The 23,491-nt window shown below is 41.8% G+C and overlaps 1 protein-coding gene across 1 annotated transcript in view; it reads right to left on the bottom strand.

The window, feature by feature from the left end:
• The window catches only part of GADL1 (glutamate decarboxylase like 1), a 120,699-nt gene that overhangs the window by 56,565 nt on the left and 40,643 nt on the right, over positions 1-23,491 (bottom strand). The window contains exons 9-12 of the mRNA XM_063125015.1: positions 17,016-17,132; positions 9,886-9,950; positions 9,658-9,739; positions 850-1,049 (exon numbers count right to left, since the gene is read on the bottom strand). Coding sequence (XP_062981085.1) covers positions 850-1,049; positions 9,658-9,739; positions 9,886-9,950; positions 17,016-17,132 — 464 coding nt within the window. The remainder of the gene's footprint in view (positions 1-849; positions 1,050-9,657; positions 9,740-9,885; positions 9,951-17,015; positions 17,133-23,491) is intronic.

Here is a 23,491-nt window from a genome sequence, read left to right as displayed (position 1 = left end):
TTTCTGTGGTTTGTTAAAGTAAAGTTTTCTGTTGTGTCTGAACTGGGAAACTGTAACTTAAATTTGGACTATGTACCAGAATTGCAAACCATGGTTTGATCCTGATTTGAAAGTGATTCTAGCAAGAGCTTAGAGACTATAATTTCCTAATTTGAATGCAGCAGAAAACTATGGTTTAACTAACCTTAGAAGTTTTGCATTAAGGCATCCAAGAGAAGGGAAGGGTAAGTGGCAGGCAAGGTTTGATAATCAATGGGTCCAAGATCATTACCTTTAAAGTCCTACATGGTTTGGGTCCAGGTTACGTGCGGGATCGCCTTCTCCCATACAGTCCACCCCGCACACTCAGGTCCTCTGGGGAGAACTTATTTCAGTCAGCCAAAACTAGGCTGACAACTGTTACCCAGAGGACCTTTTCTTCTGACACCCCCAGACTGTGGAATGGCCTGCCAGACGAGATTCATAAAATTAACTCTCTCTCTCTGAATTTAAGACAGCTTTAAAGACTAGCCTTTTCCGGCAGGCCTACCCAGATGAATGTGAAATCAAGAATGTTTAAGATGTGTTGATTTGTTATACTAATGTTGTTCCCCGCCTTGATCTAAAGGGAGAGGGAGGTAAGAAATAAATTTGTTGTTGTTGTTGTTGTTGTTGTGTCTGAACTGGGCCAATCTGTTTCATTGTATCTATTTTTCCAGCTATAGTTTCATCTTAGGGCAATTAATAAATTTACATTTTAAGCTTAATAAACTGATATTATCACAACACATCATTCACTGATTAGTATTACTTTATGATTTTATAAGATTTTATACAGAGGTTGAAACCTCTGTAATTGAAAGGTAGTACCTGGCTAAAGCGAGGGCTCTGTTTACTCTCTCCTCAAGACCAGTTGTCCCCAGTGCTTTCCAGGTCATCCAGAACTTGAAGGCATCTGCTCTTCTGCTACACTGGATTGATTTGTCACCCGTGTCGTAGCTGACATCATAGAACTTGTCTTGCTGGAACAAGTATGAGGCATTGGCAGAGTAGCATCTCTTAAGCAAGTCCTGTTTTAACATAAGACGAAGCAGCATTAGAAACTTTTACCATATACATGTATAATTAAAATGCTGAGATACAAGAACCCAATGTAGCCAGACATTACAAGGGCACAACCCCGTATGAAATAGGATGGCTGGGAGTTATTGTTCCAAGATGCCTGCTGAACCATGACCTCAGCAACTCCAACTTTTTGGAAAAGGGGGAAGGTTGAAGTTGGGTTACCCAATACTTGAGTGGCTTAGCTTGTCTGTATTTGCATTAGGAACTGAATATTATTCAGGAAAAGGCATCTGCAGGAACTTAATTTTAATACAAGGCATATCCAGGCAACAGGATTTTTTTGAGGGGGATGGGCAGGGGTTGGGTGTCAGGTGCACTGCAGCCATTCAACACACCCAATCCCTACAAACCACATGCTGGAACTGCACTATCCACTACCTTATCTATGCTGTAGATAGGAATAATAACAGAGGGCTTGTCTACACCAAGCAGGATATTCCAGTATGAAAGCGGTATATAAAAGGCAGGAGCCACACTACTGCTTTATAGTGGAAAGTGCACTGACAACTGTTGGCGCCCATTGACACATACCAGATACTACTTTCATAGTGTGATATCCTGCTTGATGTAGATGGGTCATGGGCCCCAACAGTTGTCAGTGCATTTCAGTACCACTATAAAGCAGTAGTGTAGATCCTGCAGTGCACTTCAGTACCGCTATAAAGCAGTAGTGTGGCTCCTGCCTTTTATATACCACTTTCATACTGGAATATCCTGCTTGGTGTAGATGAGCCCAGAGTCAGTATGTACCCTGCAACACATACACACAAACACACACACACACACACTAACGAGGTCCTCCCTTACTTCAAAACAGAAGCAAAAGAAGCTCCTAGGCCAAGGTGCTTTAAAAAATTTCTCCGCTAGCAATTCTAACTTGCATAGATAAAACCATAGTCTTTTAACATGTATCATAACAGGAAAAGTGAAATAGTTTCAGGCAATGAAAGCCTATGAGGTTAATCAGACGAGCATTTTATCGTTCGCTCACTACTGCTCACTTAGGGATCTGCACACGTCCTTTAGATTATGAAGTTCACCTCCTGTGCCCCTTCCGCTCATTTCCCATCGCAGACCCCTTTTAATCTGACTTTTTTTTAAAAAAACGGAATGTGCCGAAAAAGCAGTGTGATACAAATGATCCCTGAATGGACCACGTGGTCTTTGTTTATTTCCTCTTTCCCCTCCTGGCAGAAAGAAGAAGTAATGAAGGACAAAACCGGGAGCAGAGAAGCGATGGTAAGGAAACATGACTTTCTCCTGTGTGATGATGCTCTATGCAAAGCCTTTTATCATTTAACTGTCACTCATGAAGGAGGAGGGTGGGTGCTCAACTGGTTCTCCATGTCAACTTGCAAAAGAGACGTAAGGAAAGAAAGAACTATTGAATTTGTATTTGCATAGAAACACCTATTCCAGAACTAAGAACTGTTGCACCTAGCTGCAGTCGCTTTCCATAAATTGGCAAGATGACTACTAATGAACTTCAATAACTATTTACTTAAAATGCAGACACACGACCAAACACCAAGCATAAAAAATTGCAGAGCATTATATTTGTCCAAACATGCATAGGATCACACCTTAAGTTGCTCAGTGTAATGGTAAGGCTAATATTTTCCCCTGCTCCTAGAAGCAACTCTCTGTTTAAAGGACTTATCAATTCCCAGTAGTAGCAGCCTTCAAATGGGTATGCCATGGTGTGGGGGAGGGGGATTAGAGATCTCAGGCATATCTCAGCCAGATTAGAAAAACAGTAAATTTTATTAATACGAAATAGTTTTGCCAAAAAAAAAAAAAACACCAGAAGACTATACATCCTACTCAGAGTTATAATTTACATCAGGGGTCCCCAAACTTTTTTGATCCATGGACACATTTGGGAATTTGAGAAATTGCTCTGGGTACCACCACAAAGTGCCAAATCAGTGGATCGCCACTTTGCCGTCTACCTGTCACACCTATAGATCTCAGGGTGTGTCTTGTTCACCAAAAACCTTAGTTTTGTTTCTGTTGGTGACTGCAATGTCTCTTTAATAACTACTGACAGCTAATGCTTTTTCTACGCATATGTCTTGGTAACAGTCCAGTAGCTGCATCTTTTTGGAAGGAGGTTATTGCACAGATACATTCTGTACTGGAACAGTCTTTAATATTCACTGATGTACACACTCTTTTAAATTATTTGCCTGCTTTATGGAAATTAACAAATGGTCAGCATAAATGGATTCTCTGTGGCCTTTTGACAACTAAAGGACTAATATTACAACACTGGAAGGATAAACACTCGCCTCCTGTAATGCAATGGGTTGAGGACCTTACAACACTTTCAATATCTGAACTGGTGGCATATAGACATGACTTTCAAATGGATACTTCTTTGGATAATTGGTCTGCTTTTGTTGAAGGCTATGTATAATTGCTAGAAAGTTGTGTGCATTTCATATGTATTCATTGCTATGGATATATACAAATCCATATATGTATATTTTAAAAAATCAGAAAAAAACATTTTGCTGATGCCACGTTGGGGAACTTTTTACAGGTACCACTGGAGGTGCCTGCAGGTACCATAGCACCTACAGGTGCCACATTGGACAACTGTGAATTACTTCCTTAAGCGAATCTCCAAGAGAGACCTCTTACCACTCCAGCTCCTTAACCAGGAGAGGAGTCATGGTCTGGAATCAAGATCCATTCTACTACCACCAGATCAACCCCCTCAGTGTCTGCCAGAAGCAAGCCTAGGATAGCCTTTTATGAGAATTCCCTGAGGGAGGAGGACAATCAAGCTGGAACAAGGCCTTAAAGTGGCCTTATCCTATTGAAGTCAGGCTTTGGGAGACAGCCCTGCACCACACTTAGTTCTGAGTCACAAAATAGAAAAAAAAATTGAGAGAATATGTATAAGCACTTGAAAACGAAAGATAAATAGCAATATTTTAATACTCTGCACCAACAGGTCCAAATTCTGTTCCAAGGAAGGCCTACTTTGAAAATCTGCACACATTTACTTTGAATGACTTTTAGAGATTTAAATTTTTAAAGAGTTTAAGGTCCTCAGGAGAGAGAAAATATCTGGCATGTATTGGAACTGTAGGGCTAAGAACGAAGGATCGTGGAAGAAGGATAAAGGAATGGTAACTGGTGAGAGGGGCCCAGTAGAGAACCATTGGAATCTGGAGAACAAAAGCAGGAAACCTAAATAAGAGAGTATTGGAGCCAGTAATAGGAAGAGGACAATTCAGATCTAGCTCCATCAAATAAATCCATCTCAGAAATATAATTGGTCTGCAAGTCAGAGTTCAAGCTAAAGGTATCCTGTACAATTTATCAGCAGAGCGTGAAGGTTATAGAACCACACCAAAATTCAAAAGATCGTCAAATATCATCCTCTCAAGAAGCACGTAATCCATTTTAAATAGAATATAGAAGATGCCAGTTTGTGCTGACAGAAAATAAGTTTAGTACATGCCACTTCTCTGCGTCTCTTGCCTGTCGGATGTAAGAAGTGGTACAAGGAGTCTGACAATACTCCTAATGAAAGGGTATGTACAGGTTTTTAATCTGCATTACAATAGGACATAGATAACCCTGTCAAATTGATATAAAAAGGAGGGGAAATATGTCGAGGCAAATCCTAAAATATACATGAACCTGACATGAGCTATCTGGTGTCATTAACAGATTAAGTACTGTATTGGGGGGGAAAAGGCAGGTTTACCATCTTATAGCCTTATATGGGTGCTGAGACGCTGGAACAGAACCTCTAATTGTGTACTATAAAAAACAGATAACAGCAATAAAACCTGCAGCCCACAGATTTTGAGAAGGTCAAGTGAAAACAAGTGTGTCTTCAGAGCCTTCTCCAAGACCCTCAAAGAATGGTCCTGATGAAAGCTGATTCCAAAATGTCACATGGAGGTGCTGACAAATATCAGAATAAGATTTTTGTAATGTTTATAGCTGCGTTACCAACCCTACTTGGTTACTGTTCTCCTAACTAAACAGTCAGACAATTCCAGCTTGCAATGACAGGGTTCACTTAGTGAAAGGTTAATTTTAACAGGGCATCGTGGGAGCCACTGTGCTCTTCCCTTGAACTTCTTGTCAACGTAGAGGACACCCACCAATTGCTTTGATTGATCTGTGCTTTTACAATGGATTTACTAATCTCTGTGTTTCACTGTCTCTCTAGTCCAAATGTTTTCCCATTTCAATCAATTTAAAACACTTTCCATCTCCTTCAACTGACAAGCTTACACTTCTCTTTTGTTAGCTCAATGACATTCAAACGTACCTTGTAACATTGTTTTCTAAGTCATATGCATTTCAGTGATGCTTCTGTTCACCGATATGTGTAGACTACAATCCTATACAAACTTGCCTGGTTCCACTGAAATTAGTGCAACTTACATTTAACTAGATATGTATAGGGTTGCATGGTCACTTGAACTTTTAAACATTGTCTAGTTCCATAGCTTCAGAAAAGTATGGACAAAATTAACTAATCACCAGGTAGCATAATAAAAACATTGGGCAAAATCCACCAGTCACTAGCCACATGCAGCCAGCCCCACCAATTCTGTTCCTCAAGCAACACCCACCACTTGCAGAACTAAGATTTAGCACTTCAGGGGTAACCCAAAATGAGTAGAAAAGCTCTTTTCTGGAACAGGGCAAGGTGGCAGAAATGGCATAAGAGGGCTCTCTTCCGACCTGCCCTGTTCCAGAAATGAGTGTTTTCACTCGTTTTGGAACTTGCCCACAAAAGCGCTAACTCTCTGTTGCGCAACTGGTGGGTGCCACTTGCACAACGAAGGTGGCAGGGCTGGCCGCGCACGGAACAAACACAGTGGTGAGCCCACGTGCAGACAGGCAGCATAGGATGTTGCCCAGAGACTATGGCCATTTCTACACCTGCCTTTTTCCCCGGGATCGTCCCGGGATCATCCTTGTGCATCCAAATGACACACAGGGGTTCCCGGGACAAGGCAGGGATGATCCCTCCATTTTCCTGGGATAATCCTTAGGTGTAGAAAGGGCCTATATTCATATATGCAAATGGAAATGCAAGTTGTAATGTACATTTTGAAAATATGATCCTGATAAAAATCTATTTAAAACCATACTATTGGGGCCTTGCTAGACCTACCTGATTATCCGGTGGGGAGTAGGGGCGAGGCTGTGCTGCAGCTAGTGTGGGCCGTCGCCCCTAGCTAGACATAACACGCGACGGAGTAAGGGAAAGCCCCGTCGCGTCGGCCATTTTTTTAAATCTTAAAGGGGGCATGTGCGCAGGAGCGCACCAATGAAAAGGTAAGGCTTTTTTTTAAAAAAAAAAAAAGGGTTCCCCGCTCCCCCTTGCCCCTGATTTCCCCCCACAATGTCTGATGCCCCCTGCCCGCTCACCCATCACGTCCACCCCCCGCTCGCTCGCCCACCCCCCCGCTCGCCATGTCCACCCCCCTCGCCATGTCCGATGCCCCCTCCACCCCCCATCCTCGATCTCCTTGCCCTGGCCCCATTCTTCTTCCCTCCTGTCCCTGATGTCCTTGCCCTGGCCCCATTCTTCTTCCCCCCATCCGCCATGTCTGATGCCCCCTCCGCTGCCCTGGTCCGTGATCTCCCCCGCTGGCTCCGCTCTTCCCCCCCATCTCTCCTGCAGGGTCCGCTCTCCTTCCCCCGGCCCCCATCTCCTTCCCCGATGATTTTACCACCACCCCCAGCCCGATGGGCACAGCACTCCTATGGAGCGCTGTGCCCAGTGCGTGGCTTTTCCCGGCTACTCGTGAATAAGCTGCATAGCCGGGAAAAGCCACGGAACCAGCTAGACCTTCCGCAGCCATGCACAAGTGGATCCGGTTATCCCAGGTCAAGGGAGGGTTTAGCCCGGGCTGACACCAGGATCCCCTGTGCGTCATCTGCACACACAGCAGGGAGCCCGGGCCTCGCACCAGGCTAAACCCTCGTCTAGCAACGGCCTTGGTTTCAATGGGCTTTAGATCACATTGGAAGAGAAGGTGAAGAGAGAATACTTCCCATTTTAAAATACATTTTAAGGAAAACAGGTCTCTTGAACACAAAATGTAGGAGTGAGCATTATCCTGAAACTAATTGTTAAAATATGAAAACAAAATCCATCTTTCAACAAAATAATTGCAATATTTACCACTGTGATCACTAATACCTTCATTTCGACAACAAAACAACTGATCAGATTCTTTTGAAGCCCTCAATAACTTATGTGCCTAAAAACTTCCAGAACTGATATTCTGGACTTCTACCAGATACTCAATATTAATTCTAAACCTCTTTTGAAAAACATTTTTTTTTTCAAGTAACGGACAAATGAAATTCTTGGATCACATGGTATGTATAAGATTACTGTTGTCAAGATGAAATGGAAGGCCCTTTTGATGAAGCAATTTCCCATTGTGAAAACTTCAGCCCTTTTCAAGTAGCAAGTGCTACTTTAAACAAAGCCATCTTGCAGCGTTATGTACAGTGTGATCCTCCCCCTTGTCAAGATAGGGGGAATGATTGTGATTTCACAATAAAAAACTATTTTCACTATCAATGGATAGGCAAAGAATGCATAAAGAAAATCCACATGAGAAGATGTTTCAACTTGAACATCTGTTTTAGAACGCATGGGTTGGGTCCATAGCAAAATATTGATCAGCACAAATCTGAGGGGAAATGATAAAATTCAGTTTCAATAGCACTTGAAGTCACTGGATTGGATCTAGTATAAAGTGCTGGTTATTACCTTTAAAGTCCTACATGGCTTGGGTCCAGGCTACCAGCGGTATCGCCTTCTCTAGTATAATCCGCCCCACACACTCACGTCATCTGGGAAGAATTTACTTCAGTCAGCCAAATTTAGGCTGACAAATATCACCCAGAGGACCTTCTCTTCTGCTGCTTCCAGACTGTGGAATGGCACAGTTAACTTGTCAACTTAAAAGTCTTTTAGAATTTAAGAAAGCTATTAAGACTGATCTCTTCCAGCAGGCCTACCCAGTGGAATTTTAGGATGTTTAATAATGTGTACTATGTTTTTAATCAATTTTATGTATTTATACTTATTGTTGCTCCCCGCCTTACCCCAGAGAGGCGGGTAAGAAAATTATTATTATTATTATTATTATTATTATTATTATTATTATTATTATTATTATTAGACTTCACCACACTTAGAGTAACCCCGCTGAATCAATGGGACAAATTATGACTAATATAAGTCCCATTGATTTCAATAAGTAAGCATGACTAAGTAATCCTGAGGGATTCTAGGATACTGTTTAGGGAGCATAGAATTGCTGTCTGCATCTAGATCTAATCCAACTACTTCAACTACCAATGGAATTTAAGGTTATCATGTTCTCTCAGATTAGTGCTGATAAATACTGTCCCATCATCTGTATGCTATCAATGTATATGGACTTCACAAAGCAACCTGTGCAAAAGATAAGTCAGTTTCCAAGGAGGTGGACTCTAAATATAGAACAGAATGATGTGGGGGATACACAGCGATGCAAAAGCAAAGGTAACAAACCACTGAAAAGGAGGAGGAAGGATAGAGGCTGAGGGTAACAAGGCATGATAAGACCTGCTCTTGCAGTAAACCATCATGTTAAGAATTTTATGTTCTTTTGAAATAAACCCCTTAACATAATTAAGAAGATAAATGAGAGGATCAAGGGCTAATATATACCCACTCATTTCTTTATACTTTCTGCAATTATGATGTAGCTGTTGGGCATTTCCACCCTATGCAAGAAAGTCACGTTTCCCAGCTTCACATAATGAATATTTTCTATTACATTATTTTAAAATATGGTAAATTCTCCAAGCTGAAAAATACCACTGATGCTTCTTTTAATAACAGTTTCCCTACAAGTTAAGATACAACAGAATTTAAAACCTGCTTTTATAGATAATTGTATAGATAGATTTGGGTATTCACTTGCAACTTTCTTCCTGCATCCTTTTCCCTATTGAGATTTATAATTTCTAGAAGATCCCTATTTTTTAGAGAATGGCTGTTTCCCCCCTCTTACTTCTAAGAAAACTATTTTGCAAATACAAAAATACATGAATTGCACTCAGATTAAGTCAGGTTTAGAGTAGACTTATGAAATGAATGGGATTTATTCAATTAATTTAGGCCTTTTCTACACCTAAGGTAATCCCAGGAAAATGGGGGGATTGTCCCTGCCTGCTCCCGGATCCCCTGTGTGTCATTGGATGCATAGAGATGCTCCCGGGATGATCCCAGGAAAAAAGGCAGGTGTAGAAACGGCCTTAGTTACTAAACATGACCAAGTCTGTATTGAACCCCATTAGTTTAAGTTTGCAGAAGTCACATCATACTCAAATAAGTTTTTTTCTCCTGTCAGCACCTCAAACAACATCTACATTTTCTGCTACTTTATACTTTGCATTTGGAAAGTTAATGATGAAGCAGTCGCAAGTCATAATCTGCATTCCCATAATGCAGCAGAAGCACACATGGAGCACATTTGGGAAAATAAATGAATGACTTACAGAATTGTCTTTAACCAGAAGGGCACAACACTGGATCCCTGCCATAAGCATCTTATGAGGATTCCATGCCACCGAATGGGCCCTATAAGTGATGAATGGAGGAAAACAGAAAATTATCTTGTAGTCATAGTTTTCAACATTTAACACCCATTTAGTAAACTAGAATTTTCTCCATTCCCTTTTCAAACCTCCTTCAACACCTACCCTTCCAAGTTAAACTTCACATACCTGTGGATGCCATGCAGAAGCTTGCGATGCTTCCTTGACAGCAAAGCTGAGCCTCCCCATGATGCCTGCGGAGATATTTGTTAAAGGTTATAAAATGCTAATTCAGCATTACGTAATTTAAAACTGACACAATAGGTGATTTAAAAACTTCTGCAGTGTTGAGGATAATGACTTGATTCTCTGGATCGTGCTACCCATTGCAAATCCAAAATGGAAGAATATATATGGATACTGGCTGGGATCCTTAAATACATCCTCAGATATAAAAACACAAAGACTGCTGGTGCCCCATGTCACCTGTGGGCCATGCTCCTGTGGAAAGTGCCCATATCCCTTGCACAAGGCTCTGTACTGCAATCGCTACACACATACACCCATAACTGGACAGGTAAGCTAACCATCAACTCTAACATGTCACTGCAAATACCTTTTCTGAACTGTGCATGCAATGTATGCATTTCACATGCAAGGATCAGCCTAAGGCACAGGTAGACACTGTAGTGTCTGTGGACACAAGTGTGCCCCTGGACACCTTTCTTGGCGCTCACTGAGTTGGTGTGTGTATGTGAAAGAGAGAGAGAGAAACAGAGACAGAGTCAGAGGCCATAGCTAGATGGAGTGATATCCCAGGGATCGTCCCAGGATTGTCCCTGTGTGTCCACATGACACACAGGGGATCCCGAGAGCAGGGAGGGAAGATCCCTCCCTTTCTCTGGGATATCACCCTACCCTTTTTTCTCGGTTTTTCTGCGGTCTCGGGATGATCCCAAGACCGCAGAAAGTGTGTGGGGCGGATTATACTAGAGAAGGCGATCCCGCTGGTAGCCTGGACCCAAGCCATGTAGGACTTTAAAGGTAATAACCAGCACTTTATACTAGATCCAATCCAGTGACTTCAAGTGCTATTGAAACTGAATTTTATCAATTTCCCCTCAGATTTGTGCTGATCAATACTTTGCTATGGACCTAACCCATGCGTTCTAAAACAGATGTTCAAGTTGAAACATCTTGGAGATGCCATTCTCCTCATGTGGATTTTCTTTATGCATTCTTTGCCTATCCATTGATAGTGAAAATAGTTTTTTATTGTGAAATCACAATCATTCCCCCTATCTTGACAAGGGGGAGGATCACACTGTACATAACGCTGCAAGATGGCTTTGTTTAAAGTAGCACTTGCTACTTGAAAAGGGCTGAATTGCCAAATATGTACCTCTAGTCTTAAATGCATTGGAAAATCATTGGAAATATTTTACAATTATTCTGTCAGTGGGAGTATGGTAAGACAGGGATGGGCTCATACAATTGGATCACTAAAGGGCTGAAGAAATATGAAGATGTTTCTTTGAATAATCATGGAGTTTAACAGAACTCACAAAAAATCTTCAAAATGAATTCTGGAAAACTTATTTTACCAGTTACATTCCCACAAGCAGAATGAACTCCTTCAATTATTCTGTCTCAACTGATACTGCTATCAATTGAAGGAATAAAATAGCTCCAGACAAGACTCCCCCCACCCACAGCTAATAACAGAATTGTGTTAATGTCATAGAATATTCATAAACATTCTATCTGTACAGAGAAAAGTAGAATGTTGGCAATAGAATACGTGAGGAAAGTGAAAGGCCAGTTTGAAGGACATGTGTTACATGGGACGTAGGAACAAGAGAAGCTCTGAGGAAAAGCAAGCAAACAAGGTCTAGGGGACTGTGTTGGAAATAAACAAAGCAGAACTGATAGAGGATCACAGTCACTGGGTGGTGAAGGAACAGGGACCAGTATACAGTTCCTGAGAAGCAGCACCTTCAGGAAGGATCCATGAAGGGAAATGATTGTACTGTTAGCATGCTATACTGATGTTTTGCTTCATAGGGGCTTAAGTCATAAATAACAGCCTATATTTGGTGATCTGAATCTGTCCCCGGCCATTACAGATTTAGCACATTTTATATATAGCTTTTTCTCAGGAGGCTTGAACAGAGGAGAGTGATAAATTACAGCAGAGGTGCCCTTGCAGAATTGTGCATCCATCCATCTGGGATCAGTTCATACCTGCCAGGCATTTTCCACATACCCAAATACACATCGAGATTACTTGGGCCAACTTTATAAAGAAATCGTGAATGGTGCTTTCTCTTCTATTGATAATCAAATAACATCCTCATGACAGCTACATCAGCAGCCAACATGAAGCAATACTAAGGAAGCAATTTATTTTTTTGGTTCTGGGAATGATTTCGTCAAAAAAGAAACAAAGAGTCTTTCAAAAAATTAGCAGATCCACATATTGTCTCCAATAACCCATAGACAAGAAGAGAGAAAAAAATCCCTACCAAAATCTACTAAATACAATGGAAACAAGATGGTAAAACTATCATTTCAGGTTAACGCTCCTTACTTTTGTTTGCGAAAATGGTTTTCCTGAAATCCTTCAGGAATACTACTGAGGGTAGTTCTAATATTATTCAGTCACTCATTTGTCATAAACAGTATTTCTGTGAAGAGTCAATTTAGAACGTTGAAATGTTAAACAAACAGAACTGCTAAATCCCCATGGACATTGCTGAAGAACATTGCCATTGGCATAGCAACAGAAATCGAGTAATTCCACATTTTCAGTATAAATAATTCAATACTCACTAAATACTAGGGCAATCAGTTCCTAATCACCACCATACTAGCCTATGATCAATAGTTCAGCCAAGGCAAAATTCAGACTCTCTGAGGCAACTCGGAGTTTTCTTGGTACCGGCTGTGCAGCCGGCACCCAGAAAATTCTCCCCGCTTACCTGGTGCCTCCACTATCTGCTGCCGCAGACGGCGGAGTCACCAGGTAAGCCCCCCATCCCCCTTCCCCACATACCTGTGTCTGCCGCTGGCTTGCGTCTGATGGCTTCCACTCGAGGATGCTGAAGCCTGGAAGCAGGCCTGCTTCCGGCCTTCAGCATCCTCGAGTGGAAGCCACCGGATGCAAGCCAGCGGCGGACGCAGGTAAGTGGGGAAGGGGGCTTACCTGCTGCCTCCATCGCTGCTGCCATCTTTCTTCTGGCGGCTTCCGGTGCCGCTGGAAATGAAAGGGAGTAGGCCGCGCAGTAACTTAAAATCGTGCAGCCTACTCCCTTTCATTTCTGGCGGTAGCACCAGAAGCTGCCAGATGAAAGATGGTGGCGGAGGCAGCAGGTAAGGAGATGGGTGGGGCCGGCTCTGTAGCGACGAGGCGGCCCGAAGCTTCAGAGCCAATTGGCTTCAGACCACCTCGGCCTTCACCCAAACCACCTTGGATCTGGTTCGGAAGGGTCCAAACCACCCCAACCCGCTTCGGATTCGGGGTTCGGATCTGAGGTGGTGCACAGCCCTAGATTCTACTACTGTCCCCTACTCTTCTTATAGTGGGAACAAATGAATCACCAAACTGGGAAATGCTGCAGTTATCTGAACACAAGGGGGAGGGGATGTTTACATGGTCTATTTACCCCGTGGTGTCTGCACAGTGGTGCTGCATTGTTTATATGACTCAGCCGTCAACTTGCAGCCATGTTGGGCTTTTACCCCGAAACTGAGCCTTTTTTCAGCGTCATTTTACCACAATTTGTTGTTTTTGCTCATCAGGTTGTTTCTACATCTTGGTTCGGGTTCAGCTCAGTGGGCGTTGGTGGAGGCGGATCCAAGCCAATTGTGATTTCCCCCACCCCATCCAGGGTAAGCGTGGGAACACAGGGCAGGGGGGTGGGCTGGATGAGCCAAATGGCTGCCAGCACTGCAGTTTTCCAGCCAGGTAGCCCGTGCTCCCTCCTGGCAACTATATTTGTTGGTTCAGCTTTGCAGCAACAACTCTGTGCTGTTTTGAGGGAATTGGCTACAAAGCCATATCGCACAGACACCCACTTGGTCTCACCTGATTCTCTTTAAAGAGGCTGCAATCTTGTTGGGTCAGGGAAGTGCTCACATTCAAGTAACTATGGCATAGGATTGACCATTTCAATTTCAACTAGTAATAAAGGTGCACAGGACAACTGCAGTAACAGGAAAAACTACATGTCCCACAGTCCCCGTGCCCCCTCACACTGTTTGTAAGCATGCAGGGGCCCTGTCTTCATGGCACTGAGTTGGAACCGCCTTTTCCCCAACCCCCTAACCCCATTTTTTCTTAGCTGGGGTGGCGTCAGGTAATTCTGATGCCAAGGAGGGAGTGGGGGGGGGGGTTTCGTCAGTCATCCGGGTACCGGAGTCACTGCCCACCCTCTTCCTGAATCGCCAGTCACCTTCCACCAGGAATGCCCCCCCAGATAGGCCCCAGATGGCAGAAGAGCCAGACTGACCTTGTTCCCACTGAAAAAACTGGGGTAGGTCCCCAATTTTTTCAATGCACAGCTTTGCAGGAAAGCCGCATTATATGCTGCTCATATAACTTATGCAGCACAGATTCGAGGCCACCATGGGGCTTTCCCTGTATATAGAAAGCCCCAGGGAGACAGAGAAGAGAGGGGGCAAAACCCTTCCCTTTTCTCTTCTTGCCACACCTGCGCCACTGCCACCAACGTTATTGGGGAGGGGGGAGGAGCAGTGTGCTTGAGTGTGCGGATGGTGCTGGAGATGGGTGAAGGGAAGCTGGGGACTCCTTCCAGCTCAGATCAAAATCTGAGCTGAAGGAAACCCACCTTGGTGTTTAAATTATTTTAAAGAGTCTTTGAAGTTTGCTTCCATCCCTGCTTTGGGGGAACATCACTAGCATGTCTTCCACATGCTAAACTAACACAAAATCAAAACTGTCCAAATTCCCTCTTTTAAATTCGCCAACCTCACACACATCAGGAACAAGATGCCTCAGATGGCATCTTATCTAATGCTGATAACATTTTAATGTAATTTTCATGTAACTTTACAAGAAGTGGCCACTGCCACTTCTTGTAGCAAAGAGATTGAGAATTTCTAGAATTCAACATTCTAGAATATTGTTCGTTCAAAATACCTGAGAAAAGTAGTAGGAAAACTAAACCACTTCTAACCTTCGGAGACAGCTGTATTTTAAACCAATACTGATTCTTCTCTGCAGTAAAGTAAACTGGCCCATATCCAGATATCTGCATATTCAGGAATGAGATGACTGCATGCTTCTGTCATCATAAATTATTAGGCTCTGTCAGTTTTGAAAAAACGATTGCCTGTGAAGGGAAGGAATGGGGTGCACAGGACCAGTCTCCCTCCACTGCTCACCAACCATCTTCCTGCAGCCTAATGTTTTATAACCTACTTTGTGTGATCCTGATGAAAATAGTCTCCCCACATTGCTCAGCTGATCAGTGTGAAACAGCTGAGCAGCAGGAAAGAGGGCATATGACTACAGAATCAGCCCTGTGATGCAATTCTGCAGAGCCTTCTTTGCTGCTATTCAACTGTTTCCTATCAGTCAGCTGATTGGTGAGGATAAGCTGAGCAGTGTGGAAAAGACATTCATGCCCACGCAGGGAAGAATTGGTTTCTTTCCCGCCTGGGCAGAAAAAGCAGAGTGTGATGAAAAGATGGATCCCGCTGGATCCGTGCATTCAAAAGTCATCTAACAAAGAAGCCAAATGCGCTGCTGGTGGAGGAACAGATCACCCTGTTCCTCCACCAGCAGCCTGCTGCATGCTTCTTTTCTCTCCTCAGCACAGAGGCCAGGCAAGTTGCATGAGTACAGACAGAGCAATCTCTCCATCCTTGCTCTAGTAGCTTGAGTGGTGTGTGTGCACATGGGATGGGTATGAATGGGCTGTGGGTATGGATGGATGCATGAATGGGCATGAATAGGGTTCTGGGAATGATTTCGTCAAAAAAGAAACAAAGAGTCTTTCAAAGAATTAGCAGATCCACATTTTGTCTCCAATAACCAATAGTCAAGAAGAGAGAGAAAATCCCTACCAAAATCTACCAAATACAATGGAAACAAGATGGTAAAAATATCATTTCAGGTTAACACTCCTTACTTTTGTTTGCAAAAATGGTTTTCGTGAAATCCTTCAGGAATACTACTGAGGGTAGTTCTAATATTATTCAGTCACGCATTTGTCATATATTTCTGCGAAGAGTCAGTTTAGAACGTTGAAATGTTAAACAAACAGAACTGCTGAATCCCCATGGACATTGCTGAAGAATATTGCCATTGGCATAGCAACAGAAATCGAGTAATTCCTCATTTTCAGTATAAATAATTCAATACTCACTAAATACTAGGGCAATCAATCACCACCATACTAGCCTATGATCAATAGTTCAGCCAAGGCGAAATTCAGACTCTCCGAGTCTGTGTGTATGTATGGGCTGTGTGTATGTATGGATGCATGAATGGGCATGAATAGGGTTGTGTGTGGATGGATGGATGTGAATGGGGTATGTGGATGAATGGGTCTGAATCAGTAAGTGTGGGGAGCTCTGACTCTGTGTATATGAGAAAGATCTCTCTCTCTCTCTCTCTCTCTCTCTCTCTCTCTCTCTCTCTCTCCCTCCCTCCCTCCCTCCCTCCCTCTCTCTTAAAAGAGAGGAAGGTACTATGGCCATGCCATAGTCAGTATGGTTCTTCTGCCACTCTGGTCTCACTCTTCTGCCATCTGGCCTCACCAGCACACACATTGCCCCCAAACATTGCCCCCAAGGGAATGCGGCCCTCGTAGGAAAAAAAGGTTCCCCAATCTTAAGGAATCCAGGAGATAACCATGGCAGAATTATTAAACAAAACATTGATCAATGCCAAAGTAAGCATAGCCTTCAACAAATTCCCAAGTATTTCTAACTGTGCAAACAAGTTCTTAGTCCAAAAAAATGAAAACCCAGTGTGCTGCACTAGCTAAAGTGCATCACATTGGGGAAACCAAAGTAACTACTTCTCACCTATTTCCATGGGGAAACCAAAGTAACTATTTTTCAATCTATACTACATCAAAATAAAAATGCTCCGAACTCCATAGAGGAAGACAATGCACAAATTCAACATTAAAGAAATAAAATATAATCCAGTTCCCAGAGTCTCATTACCTGAATTTGTAAAATTAACTGCCGCTTTTCAGTGTGCTAGTTTGTGAAAATAGTCCATCAGCTAAAAGATAGACAAACACAACTGAAACAAAGAACAAATGTTATTAAAATGAACTTACATCGACATGCAGCCAAAGGTCATGTTTTTCACAGATGTTGGCTATTTCATCCAGAGGATCAAACGCTCCCAAAACTGTGGTGCCAGCTGTAGCACTGACAAAAAATGGTGCTGAACCCTGTAGAATGATCCAAAACAAAAGAGAGTTTGTTCGCACTGTTCAGATTCTCCAGTGAGTGTAACACACTTAACTAGAATAACGTCTGGGAATCTGGGACAGGACTAATATCATCTACGTTTTACATTCTCAGCAGGTAACTACAGAGAACCAGTCTTTAAAAGTACTGTATCTGAAGCACATTGAAAAACCTGGATTACTTAAGTATCAGAACGTCAAACATTGACTGTCAATTATCAATGCTCTTTCGCAGAATTATAGGGTCTGGTCCCGAGATCTTCACACATATGCTACTGAAAGCAAACTGATTATCTTTTTCTCTAAATTCTGCTTGGAAAGAATTCCATTATGCCAGGGCCACAGCATTGTAACACCTGAAGTGGAAAATTCAAACTGCAGTAGGAACACAGACCCAGCCTCCCAAGTAGTGGAAAAGTATAGCCAAATGAACAACTGACCATTATTATTTGCTGTCTTTTAAGAGTATTTTTTTTTAAAAAAAAATGGAGGAAGTTGCCTCACTCCAATTTATGGCAAGGCCAACCCTCCAAGATTTGCATTGGGTTTCTGGTCAAACCTCAATCAGGGAGGAATACTCCTGTAAAGGACAAGTTATATGTTGTTTTCAATACATAGCTGCATTTAATGTGATTGTATGTTTATCCAAAACTAGCCACTGCGATGGGCCTGTCCTAGATTGTGACCAAAGAATGTGGTGAAGGGTCTTAACAGTTTCCTCCACTGCTGTGGTCCCAACAAAAAATCCTCCCTCCCAAGTTGCAATTTGCCTCATGAGGAAAGGGTAATTTTTATTAGGACCATAGCATGGGAGAAAAGGGTTAATTGACCATCATGTTTCCTGATCAGTGCCCCCAAGCCATAGTAGCTACATGCAATAACTACAGATGCAAGGGCATCCCTTTGATCCCTAAAAGGGGATTGATTCTTTGCATGTACTTCAAGTGCACAAAGGACCAATCATCTTTGAGCACTTCAAGCAAGCAAACAAGCATAAAACAGTTGCAGGTGACTAGACAACCATCTGTCAGGTATGCTTTAGGTGGATTCCTGCATTGAGCAGGGGGTTGGACCCGATGGCCTTATAGGCCCCTTCCAACTCTACTATTCTATGATTCTATGAAGTGCCCACTACTTCTTTCACCAAGTTTCCCCACCCCCCAAGACTCCCAAACATTTCTAAAGCAGGAGAATGAAAATTTGCCAACAATGATGGGAGGCTCCAGCTTCTCAGGGGAACATCTCATTCCCACCAAGGAGGGCATCGGGACTAGGTGTCCCAGTATGTGTAGGGAGAACGTGATGCAAATGGTTTCCATTTCCACTGAGGATAGCACCTTAGCAGAAATGGACATGATTTGCATCATGTAATCCCCATGCCCTCCTTGACAGGATAGTGAAGCTCCCTCATCCCCACCTGTCTCCCCCTTCTCCTGCCCCAAGTATGTTTGGAGGCTAGGGGAGAGGGCAGGGGACAGGGATAGAGAGGTGTGGACCAAGCTGTGCCCTGCTTGGGAATGAACCATCGTAAGTATTCACTTGCAACATCCCTAACAGCACTGAATTAAACATGTAGTTTGGCCTCGAGCATCTATTTTACCTGAGCTCATGATATGAGAAGCATAACTTTGTAAGACGCTGCAACTACCATCTTGCAATAACCATGCCTTTCCGTGAAATAGCTGTATTTATTCCTCTCCAATTAAATTTTCAGACATCGGAGTGAGAAGACGCTCTAATGCTAATAAAAACAGTACTGTTGATGATGAGGCTAATTAGTTCGGCTAGCATGCTACCCTTGCAAGGTAGAGATTCCTTCCCTCTCAGGGGATCTTGCCTGCGTAACCTAATTAGTACTTATTTTTCTTGCCAGAAAAGTATAGAGGAGCAAAGCTGAATTTGCCAACATATGTGAATGGCAAACAAAGTGGATGCCTGCGCGGCCACTTAAAATGTAGCAGCAGAAAATATGAGCACAAGTAATATATAAAATAGGCTTGGGGTGGGGCAGGAAGCAGGTGCCAAAAGCAGACATCCCACAGGAAGTCTTTAAAGCTGATGCTCGTCCCCCAATTGCTCCCATTGGTGGATGGTCAGGGACAGGTGACGAACCACCACAGAATAAGGCTGATTGCTCTCCAGGAATTGGACGTGCCCTGACTTCACAAGGACCTGGTCCTAAGCAAGAATTGTAGACAATTAATAATTAAGTGCTATGGTCTAAATGGTCACATTATGAAACCTGTAGAAAGGCCCCATTTCGACCACACCCTGCCATAACCCAGCTGTGCCAATACTGGAGTTCAGGAGCAGCCACAGATGCAACGATAGGAGCTGTGGCTGGAAAACGGAGATTGGGCTTTGTATTATGCCACTTCTTGTGTGTGCAGGCTCTTTGATCTGTCTCAAAGACAACGACTTTGTTCAGATGTAACAGCGGCATTCAGCAGCAGTTTGTTCATGAATTAAGTCATGAATTGCAGAGATGTGTGCTATGCATGAGCCGCTTCCAGTTTCCTTCAACAACCTACAAGTGGCACATTCGTGGGTTGTTACCATGACTTACGAACAGGGGCAGCTGGGGTTGCTTGTGGGTTAAAGAACCACAAGTTAACCCAAGAATAAACCATGGGCTAACTTGGGGTCATTTAAACCCAAGAACAACTCCAAGTCCCCGGGTTCGGATGTCATAGTAACAAAGAGACATTCATAGATTAATCCTGGAAAACAGAAGCAACTCACACAGAGAGCACATCCCCACAATTAATGGGTTAATTAACCCACAAATTGCCACCAAACGCCACCATTATGTTCGAACAGCCCTAACATATATAAGGTTTTTATCACACATCTACCAAAGCCACCATCAAACTGCTGGATATGGCTTTCCAGCTGAAATGCTACATTTAGGATGGGAAGTTGGATTCTGTTATTCTGTTTTCTAGGGTATAACACTAAAGGAGAAATCCTTTGTATTTAAACATGCACAGGATTGCATCTTAACTATGGCAGCCACCTATGGAAAGCCCTTCTGGTAGAGATTTGGCTGTCCCCTGTGTTGTTGTTATTCAGGTGCCAGTTATAGACATAAGTATTTGTACAAACTTTGGGGATATAAGCAAGTGTTTTCTGTTTTCTAGTGATTTAGTGATGGTTTTAATGTATTTAATTGTGTATTGTAATTTTAGAGATGTTTTAATAGTTTTTATACGTTGTATGGTTTTTATATGGGTTGTCAGTGGTCCTGGGCTCCATGTGAAGAAAGGCAGGATATAAATCAAAATAAATGAATTAAAAATAAAAAATAAAAACATTAAGAGAGGTTTTGCTCTGACATTTCATGCAGCTATTTTCCAGCATTTTTTTTACAAAAAAGTAGTAGTTTTTAGGTTTGTATATGTTAGCTATTGGGTTAACAACATACCCATCTATAATACTTGCATCTAAATTCTTCTCAAAACAAAATAACTTAAGAGATTCTCTCTTCTGTAAAGCCTGAAGCAAAAATACTAAGTAAAGTAATATTTCGATCCCAAAGCAACAGCTGCATGTTTTCATTACATGGAACTATTGATTAAACTGACTTACCAGTTACAAACTTTAAATACCAAACAAACACACAAAATTATGTATTCTGCAACCAGTAGAACGGCCTCATAAATCCCTCTAAACTGGACTTTTGTTGTTGCTTTGATGTGACTTTAATAGATTTTTAGCTTAACTTTGGTGGTGGTGGGGAGAATAGGAGAGTACATTTAAAAAAATGTTTTTCACTTTGCCATGTAATACTAGAGCTAGCTGAAATGATTGTCAAACACATTTCCACTGGAAAATATTTTTAAATGCTCCACTATTATTGACATGCATCAAGTGAGAAAAATAGCATCTTATGCACTATTTTTTTTCTTTCTTCTCTCCACATGCTGGATAAATCTAATCTCATGTCTTCTATGGGTGTCAATCTAAAATAAAAACATACTTTTTTTCCAATCCGGTGACTTCTTCTTGAAAAAGGTGGCTTCATTGGAGGGGTCAGCTCCAGGTATATATAGGCCTAATCTACACCAAGCAGGATATTGTACTATGAAAGCGATATATAAAAGGCAGGAGCCTTTATAGTGGTATTGAAGTGCACTGAAAGTGTTGGGGGCCAATGACACATACCACATACTGCTCGGTGTGGCTCCTGCCTTTTATATACCACTTTCATAAAGCAATATCCTGCTTGGTGTAGATTAGGCCACTGAACTGATACAGGGTACAATGAACAGATTATCTGGTGCTAATCACTACAACCACATTTTATTATTATTAAAAGATCTTCAGTGGTTGTCAGTTTGCTGGGTTTTATCTTTAAAGCCCTAAGAGTGCAATCCAATGCATGTTCATCATTGTTATTATGTAGGTATCAGATGAAGTCAAATTTGAAGCCACCTACAATGGCTTTTAACAATACTGGAGTCTCAGCTATTTTGTCTTCTATCCACTGGCTTTAGAGGCTTATGTAATCATTTTATCTACTGCTTTTATCTGTTGTTTTGTTATATTTTATTGTATTTTTATGTGTTTATTTTAAGCCATTATGGGACTATTTTGGGAAAGGTGGGGTAAACAAATCTTAAATCAGCCTTGTCCAGCCTTCCAGATATTTCGGACCAATGACCAGAATTCCTGATCATTAGCCATGTTGACTAGGGCTAATGGGAGCTGAAGTCCAAAATATCAGAGGCCACAGGATGGGGACGGGCTGCATTAAATAAAATAAACTAAATTAAAATATTACTCCATTGAAGTGAATGAGAAACCCTTCTTGTGGAGGGAGCTCTGTGTTCACATTGCAGCTAATGCAGAACTTGATTATCAGTCTTAAGGTGCAACCCTAACCTATGACAATACAGACAAAAAAAAATCCATCATGAAGATAACACAGTTGCAATCTACCCAAACTGACAATAAAGAATGGTAACCAACTAACAACCATTCAAAGCTCAGGACCAAAGTAAACATCTTTTCAAATCCAGTTTGTGTTTCAAAACCAAAGCTTCCATTTCTGTTATATAAAGAATGTGTCAACTCATTTCTTATTGCACTACCTCTTTATGGGGAGGGCCGGACTTTTAAAAATCAATCCTTATTTGGCACATAAAAGTAACCAACAGAATTTTTTTCATAAAATTTACATTTTTAGGAAACCAATTACCTAGGCATATTTACTGGGAAGGAAGTACTATTCTGCTCAGTGGGTCTTATTCCCAGGGAAGTATGCATATTATTGCAGCCTAAACAGAAGATAAATTGCAACACTTTTTGTACATTGATGTCCTTGTCTTTTCTATAATGTTTGAAGAGGAAATGTATACAGACATCTACCACTGAAACTATGATTTGCTGAGAATCAAAGGCACATGCATATGGAGCAAGAGATCTCCTTTCAAAAAATAGTATAAACTAGCCTCTCCCAACGTAGAAGCCTGCAGATGTGTTGGACTACAATGCCAGCATCCCTGAACCAGACCTGTTAGTTAGAGGATACTAACACATCTGTTAGTTAGAGGATACTAACACATCTGGATGGCACCAGGTTTGCGGAGGCTGGTTTATACAACATGAAAATACAGATACCACTCTTTTCCTGTAATCCATGAAGCACTGCTCAGCAAATCAGAAAAAAATACAACCACCCTCTCCCGACTAAATGTATAGGCAATCATGTCAGATTTCATTGCAATTTGTACAGGCATATGGCTGAAAAGTTATAAAATGGAATTCAGCAAAGATACTTACAATCACTGAAATGAGATAAGAAAGCCTTTCAAATGCTTTTAGTTTTCATTTCAAGGAAATGAAACCATATTAAACACAGATAAACATATCCATATTTCAATAAAGATGGGGGGGTTAATATGCAGGGAAAGAAAATATAGCCAAGTATTTTTTCCACTGCAAAACACTTTCATTTAAAATCAAACAAGATTGTATCATCAACAATCCCCTTAGATGGTGAAGAGAATGTTCTGTTTGTCAATAGTTGTTTAGTTCAGAACACAAGAGCTGATTTATTGTTCATGAATAATTTTGTTTTAATTCTACCCCACATTCCTTCTATCTGCTCAAATTGATTGAAATGTCTGATAAAATGCTATACTCATCAGGCGTATACTTTCAACAGTTTACTGGTCTCCTAAAGGTGAGGAATTCTTTCATTTTGACTGTAGTTATAGACTTAATCTTAGTGAGATTACAACAGGGATCGTTTAAGACTGCAATGCGGAGTAATTTTGAAGTGCCGATTTCGAGCGTTTGGAAATAAAAAATATTGAAGATGAAAGAGATGTTCTAAA

This window comes from Elgaria multicarinata, chromosome 1 (assembly GCF_023053635.1).
Source record: "Elgaria multicarinata webbii isolate HBS135686 ecotype San Diego chromosome 1, rElgMul1.1.pri, whole genome shotgun sequence".
Classification (NCBI taxonomy): Eukaryota; Metazoa; Chordata; class Lepidosauria; order Squamata; family Anguidae; genus Elgaria; species Elgaria multicarinata.
Note: the sequence above shows the minus strand (reverse complement) of the source record. Positions and strands in the feature narration are given on the sequence as shown.